The sequence below is a fragment of the Linepithema humile genome, chromosome 1 (genome assembly GCF_040581485.1).
Source record: "Linepithema humile isolate Giens D197 chromosome 1, Lhum_UNIL_v1.0, whole genome shotgun sequence".
NCBI classification, from domain to species: Eukaryota; Metazoa; Arthropoda; class Insecta; order Hymenoptera; family Formicidae; genus Linepithema; species Linepithema humile.
Window position 1 is genome coordinate 3,173,312 of NC_090128.1, and position 10,686 is coordinate 3,183,997.

The 10,686-nt window shown below is 33.3% G+C and overlaps 3 protein-coding genes across 3 annotated transcripts in view; all 3 read right to left on the minus strand.

Moving 5' to 3' along the window:
* Window positions 1-525, minus strand: part of LOC105674511 (mitochondrial import inner membrane translocase subunit Tim21-like) — a 33,138-nt gene extending 32,613 nt beyond the window's left edge. The window contains exon 1 of the mRNA XM_012370872.2: window positions 249-525. The gene's annotated coding sequence lies outside the window, so the exon portion shown is untranslated. The remainder of the gene's footprint in view (window positions 1-248) is intronic.
* Window positions 526-873: 348 nt separating this feature from the next.
* LOC105674463 (pyrimidodiazepine synthase-like) lies at window positions 874-2,900 on the minus strand. Its single transcript, XM_012370780.2, has 6 exons — window positions 2,736-2,900; window positions 2,409-2,566; window positions 2,171-2,335; window positions 1,972-2,104; window positions 1,711-1,826; window positions 874-1,509 (listed from the first exon to the last, which is right to left on the minus strand). The coding sequence occupies exons 1-6, from the start codon at window positions 2,758-2,760 to the stop codon at window positions 1,387-1,389; spliced, it is 720 nt and encodes a 239-aa protein (XP_012226203.1). The 5' UTR covers window positions 2,761-2,900; the 3' UTR covers window positions 874-1,386.
* Window positions 2,901-3,836: 936 nt separating this feature from the next.
* On the minus strand, window positions 3,837-10,365 carry MED23 (mediator complex subunit 23). Its single transcript, XM_012370766.2, has 11 exons — window positions 9,961-10,365; window positions 9,611-9,855; window positions 9,395-9,527; window positions 9,040-9,222; window positions 8,516-8,803; window positions 6,188-8,333; window positions 5,726-5,965; window positions 5,191-5,350; window positions 4,779-5,066; window positions 4,432-4,638; window positions 3,837-4,137 (listed from the first exon to the last, which is right to left on the minus strand). The coding sequence occupies exons 1-11, from the start codon at window positions 10,003-10,005 to the stop codon at window positions 3,999-4,001; spliced, it is 4,074 nt and encodes a 1,357-aa protein (XP_012226189.1). The 5' UTR covers window positions 10,006-10,365; the 3' UTR covers window positions 3,837-3,998.
* Window positions 10,366-10,686: the final 321 nt, after the last annotated feature.

Below are 10,686 nucleotides of genomic sequence, written 5' to 3' on the forward strand. Positions count from 1 at the left end.
TGAAGCGACAGTATATTTACACATGTTCATATTAATTGCATTTATTGCTATTTGATACAAAATAAATATAAATATATATTTAGCATTTGACAAAGAAGAATAAGAAAATAAGTAAAAAGTGCAATTAACATAAACATAGCTATTATTTAATGTCAAAATAAAATTTTCGATATTTTAGCAAATAAAACTGGTCGAGATAGCGACTTGTTATAAAAAATATATATATAGCTAGTTATAAAATTACATACCTATTGATGATCGCATGTCAATTACGCTTTCGATGCACGTCGAAAAGTTGAAATAGATGTGAAAATAATTTCGATCATACATATAGGAGCGAATTGCTGATACTAATGCCGAAAGTACAATGTTATCATAGAATGATGATGATGCTGAATGTTTATGTTACGACAAATATTTTACACGATACTTTCGATGATCTTTCGTGCGCGAGATTCACTTTTAGACAGAAATAATCGCGAAAAATATAGAATTCAATGATCTACCTGTATCTACTTGCGTCCATTGTAGTACGTTCTATGATCACTTATAACCGATTTGAAATATATTGAAATGCAGCGCCGCGATTCTTGAAACGACAAAGCAATAAACTAAAACTATAAAGGCGGCAAAATTCAAAATAAGTTGCAATAAATTGTTAATTTAAAAAAAGAAAATAACAATAAATAAATGCAATAATAATAAATGCAAGAATTTAATAAATAAAATTTTCTAAATATCGAAATTAATCTAAAATATTAAAACGTGTATGGAAATAAAATTTAAAACTTATTTATTATTATTTTTAAATATTCAAATAAATTATATAATATTTGAAATATTTAAGACGATACAAAATAAGAAATGAACACGTTGTAAATGCCAATTTACATTTTATAATCACAGTAATTGTATAACAATTATAATAGTCCAGTACAGTTATATACTCAATTATATAGCGCTTTGTAAATATTAAAATGCGTAATAATTATATTTAATATTAGGCGCAGAATATTATATTTAATTACATTTGATATCAGGCAGAGTATTATATATGTACCTAATTATATTTGATTTTAGAATAAGTACTATTAAAGTACATCATTTAAAATATAGCACATAAACCTATTTTGTACTATAATAGTTAGTAAATAAACTATAAATAGCAATGCTGCTATATAGCATAGTATAATATATTAAAATAAGTATAAAAATATATTAAAATTAAAATATTGTAGATATATTAGACAAAGAGATAAAGGAGATATACTGTCAATGTTAGGACTATCGAAACATTAATACTGTTATGTTAATCTGATAATTTATAGAAAGTAATTTTGCGTATTACTTATCTTTGCAGCATTTTGTTATATTAAGCGAGTAAGTTTAAATATTGTCATAATCAACGTTCCCTTTTTTTGTAGCTTCTATGACTTTTGCAAACTTTTCATATGGACATCTATGTTGCAGAACAAATGGCACATCTTTCATTTCCTCAACCCATTCCATCTGAAAATAGAAAACAAATGGTAATCAATAGATCATCGCGTATAGAAACAGATAATTAAATAATATTATGCATTTAAATTATTATTTTATAATAAATGCAAATATTATCTTAATAATGTTTGTGCTACATGAGCTTGAAATTATTGTGATAATTAAAGAAACTTCTCCATTCACACATTAAATGCTACGTTATATACTTACAAGATTAGGAAATCTCTCTTTGTCAAGACTCGCACGCCGTTTGTAAAGTATAGTTAGAGCTTTAGCACGTTCAAACCAAGGCCATATTAAAATGTCCAGCATACCAGGATTACTTCCTAAAAATAAAAATCTTATAAAATGCGAAAAATTGAAATGTAAATATAAAAATGTTATAATGCAACATGTTTCACTGATAATTTTGGAAAAAGAGTCAAAAGAGAAAGAAAATAGGAGAGAAATAGAAAAGTGATATTTGCAAACCTCCAAAAAAGATTGTCTTGCGTACACCAAGTTCTTCTTCAAACTCTTGTAAATTGTCCATTACTTCGGTTAAAATCTCTTCAAATTGCCTCTTGTCCTTGCCATGTATGCAATTTGAAAAAGTAGTTATAATCTGTAAGAAAAACATATACAATTATTAAAACATTGACTATTTCTAAAAAGATTTGTTGTTTATTACCTTAGAATAATGATCCAATAACTCCAAATCACGAGTTTTTGTCTCATTATTGTATAAAGGAGGTTCAGGATACTTCTGATCCAAATAATTTGCTATTTCAGTAGAATCTGTTATTACAGTTCCATCTGCATCAACATAAGCTGGTACTTTGCCTTCCGAATGTACCTAAAACAAAATTTTTTTTGTACAAATAACAAGAAAAACTACATTCAACATTTAAAAATAATTTGATACATACTTGAAGATACCATTCTGGTTTATTCTGCAAGTTAATGTTGACAATATCATGAGGTATCTGCTTCAGAGTAAGTATAAGTCGTATTCTGTGAGCGAAAGGACAATATTTCATACTGTACAAACGTGCCTGGCCTTCCACTTCCGGTGGCTTTTCGGAGCCTGCAACAAAAATTAGTTTTGTTAGAAAGGATTCGTTAGAAAGGATATTATGACATATGTCTCTGCTGATATGTGACACACATATAGGAGACTCCTTTCAAATACTGCCGGCTTTTTCTTAACACTACGTGTAATATTTTTAGTAGACCCGGCTGTCAAAATTACTTACCATTTGCTAAATGCAAGGAACTCATCTAGATAATCTTTTTACGGACCAACAAATTGATATTGCAGATCTGCAGATCCTCGAATTGATTCGATGCAGATTCTGAGTCTTGACGACAAGTTTTGTCAGATAGCGCCATCTCTTCGATGCGCAAGGATATCAAGGACACGCACGCAAGGACATTCATTCAAGGTCGGGCATTTACATATAATTTATACGTATAAATTTAAATTTATATCTACATCTATTTTATTTAAACAATGAATTAAACTATGCTTAAGTATTATCTATGCAAACGATGCATAATAATAATTATATTACTTGAATAGAATTCATGTTGATTATATCTTTAAAATATAGTTTAAAATTAATTTTAAAATATATGTGGGTCGTCTGAAAAATTTTGAGCCTCAATACGAAGATAGCATTACTCGTCAAAATTATTTCGGTATTACAATCGTACATGCTTTGAAAGATAACTGTGAAAATTGTAAACATTTTGTACGCTCAGTTATTGTTTGACGATCATTTGTGCCAGTCGATGTCAGTATTTTCGTAAAAATGGAAAAAAAAAACGAATATCGTGCCGTAATTAAATTCTTGCATTTGAAAGGCAATACGCCTACGAAAATTAAAGCCGAGTTAGACGCTGTTTACAAGGACTTTGCCCCATCATTTGCCACCGTGAAAAGATGGGCAGCTGAATTTAAACGTGGTCGTACCAGCTTGGCTGATAATGAGCGTTCGGGACGGCCAACAACTGCGACCACCACCGATAACATCGAAAAAGTTCACCAAATGGTACTGGACGACCGTCGAATTAAGATTAGAGAAATAGCAGAGGCTGTGGGCATATCGAAAGAACGTGTTTGTCATATATTGACTGAAGAATTAGGCATAAGCTAACCGCGTGTTGGGTGCCGCGCTTGCTCACAGTGGACCAAAAACGCATTCGAATGAACATTTCCAAGGCCCTGTTGGAGCGGTTTAAGCGAAACGAGACGGATTTTTTGCGCATTATTTGATGAATTTTATTTATGGGCTTTCGAATGGAACCTATATATAAATGGGCTCATGGGTCTGAGAATTTCCGTATGTATAATATCAAATTTAAGAAATATATTTTGTAGAGAAAAAGAAATATACATTTTTTATACTTATCTACATTTCGAATTATAATAATGGTATTTTGGAATAACACGTTTTTATTCCAAAAAGTCGTATTGTACATTATGATGTTGTTTCTGTGGCAGGAACAATCATCTCTCAGGATGTATGAATTTCTTCTATATTTATGTGAGCAATAAATCGTAGTCTCATTTGCAATGCGGGCCTCAATCTTCGTATAATACATTCCACTTCGTTTTTCATCATATCGCCAACAAACATGTATTTGATGTGATATCTGTCGTAGTTGTTAAGAAAAATACTATATGTTATATATAATTGATTATATAAATATGTATATCGATTAAATTAATTAAAAATGCTAATAAATATCTTAACTTTAGACAGGAAAATTGGATATGTCCCGAATACATTTTTTTTGTATTTAATATTTAACTTTCTGTATATATTATATTATTACATTAAAAATAAATAAGAAAATTATTCGATAAAAGCTGTTAAAATTGTCTCATGAACGATCTATCAAATTTTTGTGAAATTTGTTGTAGAATTATATGTACATAAAGGATACAATAAATCACAAACTGGATCTATATAATTCAAGAGTGTTTGAGTATGATCAACTCGTTCCAACATCTCGTACAGACAAACTGCAAGTTCAACTACACAATGTGGCCGTTCTGCATTAAATCTTGCCAACGTGGGACCAATTAAATGGCAAGCATATATTAATTGCTCTTCACTGCTTACGACTGGCTGAAGTTTTTCTTTGATAAATCTAAAAAAATATGTATATAAATATTTGTGAAATTAAAAATATAAATAATATAAAGTATAAAATAACTATAAAAGTTTCTATTTTTCAAAGTATATTAATCTTATCTTAATTTTATTTACATATGTAAAATCGCTACTTACTGAGGCATTGTTGTAATTTGTCCTACACCTGCGTGATGCCACACTGAATGTGCCAGTGCAAGCATGTAGCTGTATTTGTTTTCCAATAAGCTGTTATGTGTAGTGCTGAAGTTAAACATTTGAAATGGTGTCAAGTTATTGTATTGCCAATTAACCAGACCGGGGCTGCTAATGGTCTCTACTAAACGCTCATGCAACGCTGACCAATAACATTCTGGCAGTGCTGCCAGTAATAAACCAACACAGTTTATCCACAAATGTATTTCGTCTGCTGGCACAACGGTGTATCTGTGAAGAATAAATAATAGATAAAAATTACATAAAAATTTAATACCCTCATTATTATGCTTGTGTCATGATAGTCGACTATAAATATATGAGCAATATATATTTAAAAATAGAAAGATCATACCCTTTGGCAACAACGTCCAATAAAGAATTAGCTACCAGATTTGGAGCAACTGGCAGAGCTATAAGTTCAACGCAAGTCACGTATAACGCATGGGCAGCTGGATTTGGAAATTCGTTGAATCTCCAATCGGTAGCAGGAAAATGAGCCGTGCCGGACATCGCTTTAATACATACATAAGATAAACAAATTAAAATAAATCCTTTTCCATTATTTTGTTTATAATAAAAAAAACTATGAGTGCTTTGTTACAAGAAGTTTTAAATTGTCTACGAATAATATAAAAATGCAGATAGAAACTTTATAATTTTCTTTTTGCATATTATCTATTTAGATTTTTAACAGATAAACTGCAATTTTAAAAAATTGTTAACGTTTCGATTAATTTTTATTCAATATTTTGTAAATTTATTTATTTTTATTTTTAAAAAAATTACGAGCTTCAAGACTGTGTAAACAAGAAGCTATATTTTCTTATGTTTCGAAAGATCAATTAAAATTATAAAATAAAAATTAAATAAAATTTTTGCTGCCTTACTTTCTACGATTCTTTGTACAAGGCGAATGTAATATCCCAATTCTGGTACCCATGCAACTGCATCGTCGCCGGAGCGTGACATGTACATTTTATAATCCTCGGAAAGCGCCCATCCTGGTGCTCTAATTTCCCGCAACGATCCCAAAACAGCGGACACCAATCGACGTTTCAACGACGGTCGATCTCGCAATTTCCTTTCGTAATAATGCAATGTATTGTAAAGGTACGTGACAGGTCGATCTGAAAAAAAATTGATGAATTACTTTCAATTCAAGAAATTTTAATTCACAATGCAATCTGCACAATCGAAAGAAATCTATTTCCTTTTACAGAATAACAATGAAATATATTTAAGCATAGAATCAAATTCGAACAATTCAATCTGAAATTAAATTCAAAATATATGCGCAATAAAGTTTTTGATGTCTCACGTTTTAACAAAAATGATGTCTAAATACGTACCGTGGAATTTATATAAGCAGCCCAGATGTTCTAACAATATCTCCAAACTTTTGATAACAGGTGGTATCTCTAGATATCGATGCACGACTATGTCGAAGACCGGTAAAAAGCGGAGACATACATTCCCAAAATAGACGGGTAAACTCTGATATTGACTAGGCCCGCCGCTGGTTTGCTCCATGATACCTTCCGGTGCAAATTTTTCCGGAAATTTTCTATGGAAGGCAAGATGTTTCTCATGCCAATTCGACTGCTTCCAATGCTCCGGTGAATTCTCTTTGACAAATTCTTGTACGCGATTTCTGAACTCCGCCGCTTTCAGCAGCAACAATTGTATAATGAAGAAGCACACTTGCGCTTCGCTCCCTTCCTGAGTTCTTAGCGCCAAACACAGCACCAATCTGTCGATTGTTACTATATTGTACTTCCAGATCATGTCGTTAATAGTGTCCACACACTTGTTGACGTGTTGGCCGCCGACACTGTTGGCAAACTCGAACACTAGATAATCACAAAACTTTCTGAGATGAGCCGACAACGCTCTGGCTCCGATTCGCTCGAGAATTTTATACGCAATAGGACTTATACAATCCCTTTCCAATATCATTTTCCACAGCAGACATAAGAATAAAGGAGGCGTGCCTGGTACGGAGAAATGCGCGATTATGTCATTCTCATTGTTCATGGAGGACCAATTTCGATACTCCTCCTCAACTGCTTTCTTGATTTGCTGCTTGTTCTCCTTCGCGACACTGTTCTGCTGGAAGAACTCGCTCAACACTGGTGGGAAACATTGCAGCGTATGATTCGCCCAGGAGTGCGGCGTATTCTGCATGATGGTATTCAGCAGATCCTTGCACCATGTGCTACTGAGACTGTCTGCGCCGGTGCCAGTCACATGCATGGATCTCGCCAGTGTCAGCACTAACGCTCTATTAAGTTCCTCCGATTCAGCGGACACAAGAGTCTTCGGCTCCGACAGGAACCTGGATAGTTGCGGCTGCACTTCCGCCGAACCCAGACCGGTGATCAATCGTAGAGCCGTGCTTTCAACGCACAGATGAAGCTGCGTCTGATTAGTCTGCGGTACCGCTGCGAGACTATGAAGATGCGATAACAATTGAACTCTGTAGTGTGGTTGGATATGATGCATTCTGTAACTGAACATCTCCAACAAGGTGTAGAGCGTGCCCCATGCATGTGATTTAAATACCGTCGGCAACAATTGGCTGATGAACCCTTTAATACCGAGGCTCTCGATCTCTGTGTACACCAGCAAACGGCTATAAGTCTCGACGAGCGCCGGTGCTAACGCTATATTGCTCTTTGACTGCGCTAATTTAATCACATGCGTAACGATACTATGAATTAAACTCATTTTCGAGTGCACAGTCAAAGAATCCAATATAGACATTGAAAGGGGCGTGGTTGGACCGTTCGCCAGTGCCGCGTTATTCTGCAAAGTCTGCAAGCTTGGTTGCTGCTGCTGATTCTTCTGCGTACCCTGGATAGTATCCACTAGCGCGCCCATTGGTCTGCTGAAATATTCTTGATTCGTGGAATAGGCATTGCACAAGAGGGCAATACGATAATCTGAACCCATACAGAGAGACGTGTTCGGCATGACCAAGTGTTGCAAGAATTCATGATGGACCTTCAGCGTATGCGGTATCGGTCTGTGAATGTTGGAGTGATCAGCCTGAGCTTTCTTCAGCAAGTGTATCCATATACATGTAATAGCCATCTGATGAGTGCAGAGCGCTTGAGTATAATCGGGAACGGGCAAGGGCTCCTTCTCCGGATAGAGAAGATCGTACAGTTTCAGCACAGGTAAGAAATTTGACAAAGGATTTCGTTGAATGCTGCCGGAGATGAATTGCAGAAGGACCCACATCAAGTGATCTCTACCTTTTCTTAATTCTCTACCCGCTAATTTATCATGTATCGCCATGACGATACTCGGGAAACAAGCAAATTGGAAAAGAATAAAATAAATTAGCTGCGAGGATAGATGTAACCACACCCAGTGATTGGCTACAGTGCCGTCTGTGCCTTCCGCCGGTAAGGTTTCGTTTTCGGATCGTTCCATCGCTTGAATGACGAGCTCCACAAGCTGCTCCTCTAAGACAATGCACCGTTGCTTATGCTGTAATGTGGATAAAAATATATTACGATCGATACATACAATGTGTTCCAATGTGTAATAATAATGCATAATAAAAAGATTTAGCTCATTTAATTTTGTTGTGAACCATAGTTGTAATTTTTTTCGCTTAATTTTTACGTTTATTCCATGTTAATGTTCTATATAACTTGATTCTATTTTACCTGTTTTTGTAAACCAAGCATTGAGCAGACCATATCTCTACTATATGGTTGCTCCAGAACATATCTGAGCAGTTCTGTTTGAGGTTTAAGTAAATCTGGCTCATAAGGTAAATTTCCTTTCAAAGAAAACTTCAATGTAATAGGATCCAATAACCAAGGATTAATTAAGTGATCTGCGTATCCCGTATGCTCAACCACTGGTAACATTTTTGAATGTCCTACTATAGACACCATTTGCGCCGTGTTTCGAAAACTTTCAACAAAATTGGAGAGCAATTTTGCTAGTCTCTGAAACAGATATATAAAATAAGTAAAGAAAAACACTTTCTTACAAAAATATTCTTACAAATATGAAATTTTGAAGTATTTTTTGTGTTACCCTAATTTGTTTCTACTTACATAATGTTACATAATATTATGCTTATAAAGTTTTAATTATTGTAATTTAAAAATTGTGTTAAAAGCATAATTTTTATACACTTTTTATATAATGTTAAAGCATAATTCAATATTTTTAATGTTACCCAGTGAGGCCAGTTTTTGCTATCAGGATAGGCTTTCTGTATCTCATTGACGATAAAATAACCCGGCAATAAGCACGCATTTCTCTCAAAAATATATTCAATAACGTTCTCCAAAGCTTTTAGTTGTGGTTGTACAGATGCATCTAATCGAGGTGGTATAGTTTGGGCCTTTTCTTTGCATCCCTAATAACATAAATTTAATTACAAATTAAAATATTAAATATAAATTACAGACAAGTAAATTATTTACAAGTATTTTAAATTTGAAGTAAGCGCACACAATTAAGATTACAAGAACCATCATTATTTTATATGTATATTGCAAATAAATTGTAATAGAGCCATAAATACCTACTTTCATGATCTCTCTGACTCCCTTGTAATCAACTCCACCAATGATATTCCGAATAAGGACAAAGCATTCAACCCAAAAATCTGCCAATTGATATTGCAATTTATCACAACTCAAAATACATTCGCATACTAACCTGAAAAAAGATTTATAAAAAATAATTTATAATACAGTGAAAAAATAAGGATAAAATAAGATTTCACTTATCTAACAACATACCTAGCGGGTAAATAATTTGATTGCACCAAGTTTTGTAGCAATGATAGTAGTAATTGTAATCGTCTGTGGTTAGTCATAGCTGCTGCCATTGATAAAAACTGACGAACAGCAGCTTCCTGCTGCTCCTTTGGCAATCCAGTCATCAGTCCTTTTAGTTCGTTTTGCCATGTTGCTACCTTGTCACTGTCATTGTTAGGATGATGAACAAGAACGCAACTGAATGCTTCCTCTATCGCCTCTACTTTCTAAAATACATAACTTGTGAATATACAGAATGTATTGTAGCAAAAATGATAAATATAGAGAAATTATATATATTGTATCCAATATCAAACATTTTTAATACTTACCAAAATGTTATTTACAATATTGGCAATCTGACTTTCACTTGACATCTTCCTTATAATTAATTAGCAGTAATCTTTATTTTTAGAAGAATCAATTGTCAAATTCTTTGTGTTCTCTCGTACTCTAGGAATTAATTTAATAATTAGTTATTATATTCATAAACACACACATATAACGTTAAGATGCAAAACTGTGTAACTGCAACTGATAGTTAGCAGTTTGTTCTTCGGCGCCAGAAATACTTTGTGTATAAATATTTGTGCATCATATTGATTAAATCTTTATTACACACATCTTTATTACACACATATTATCCGTATAAATTACTATCTAATTTTTAATCAGCAATAACCTTAGCGGGGTACAAATGTAAGGTTTGTCTTTTTTAGCTAAACTGGCTGCACTAGTTCAGAGTCTATCTTTCTCCTTCCAATGTGGAGAAAAAAAGATAAACTCTGAACTAGTGCAGCCAGTTCAGCTAAAAAGAACAGACCTATAGTTTCAAATAGTTCAGTAATCATGAATATCTAGATATGCATTCGAATAACCTTGTGCATTATGCAGAGTGCACATGTGTCTGCCATTTAACATCCAATAGAAAAATTTGCTACAGAAATGAACAAGCTTTTGTTCTTACCATTTTATATATCAATTCATCAAATGCACTGATTGCCTATCGAATAAAAAAATATCTAAAGTTTTTAAAAATCTCTTTCCTAATATTCAAT

Excerpts from the sequence above, each read along its gene's own strand:
- LOC105674463 (XM_012370780.2), bottom strand. The coding sequence starts at position 2,760 with ATGAGTTCCTTGCATTTAGCAAATG. Across the intron at positions 2,336-2,408 it reads AACCAGAATGGTATCTTCAA|GTACATTCGGAAGGCAAAGT; the intron begins GTATGTATCAAA and ends ATTTTGTTTTAG. Across the intron at positions 1,827-1,971 it reads CAAGACAATCTTTTTTGGAG|GAAGTAATCCTGGTATGCTG; the intron begins GTTTGCAAATAT and ends TTTTATTTTTAG.
- MED23 (XM_012370766.2), bottom strand. The coding sequence starts at position 10,005 with ATGTCAAGTGAAAGTCAGATTGCCAATATTGTAAATAACATTTTG. Across the intron at positions 8,334-8,515 it reads TGCTTGGTTTACAAAAACAG|CATAAGCAACGGTGCATTGT; the intron begins GTAAAATAGAAT and ends TCCACATTACAG. Across the intron at positions 5,067-5,190 it reads TTGGACGTTGTTGCCAAAGG|ATACACCGTTGTGCCAGCAG; the intron begins GTATGATCTTTC and ends TATTCTTCACAG.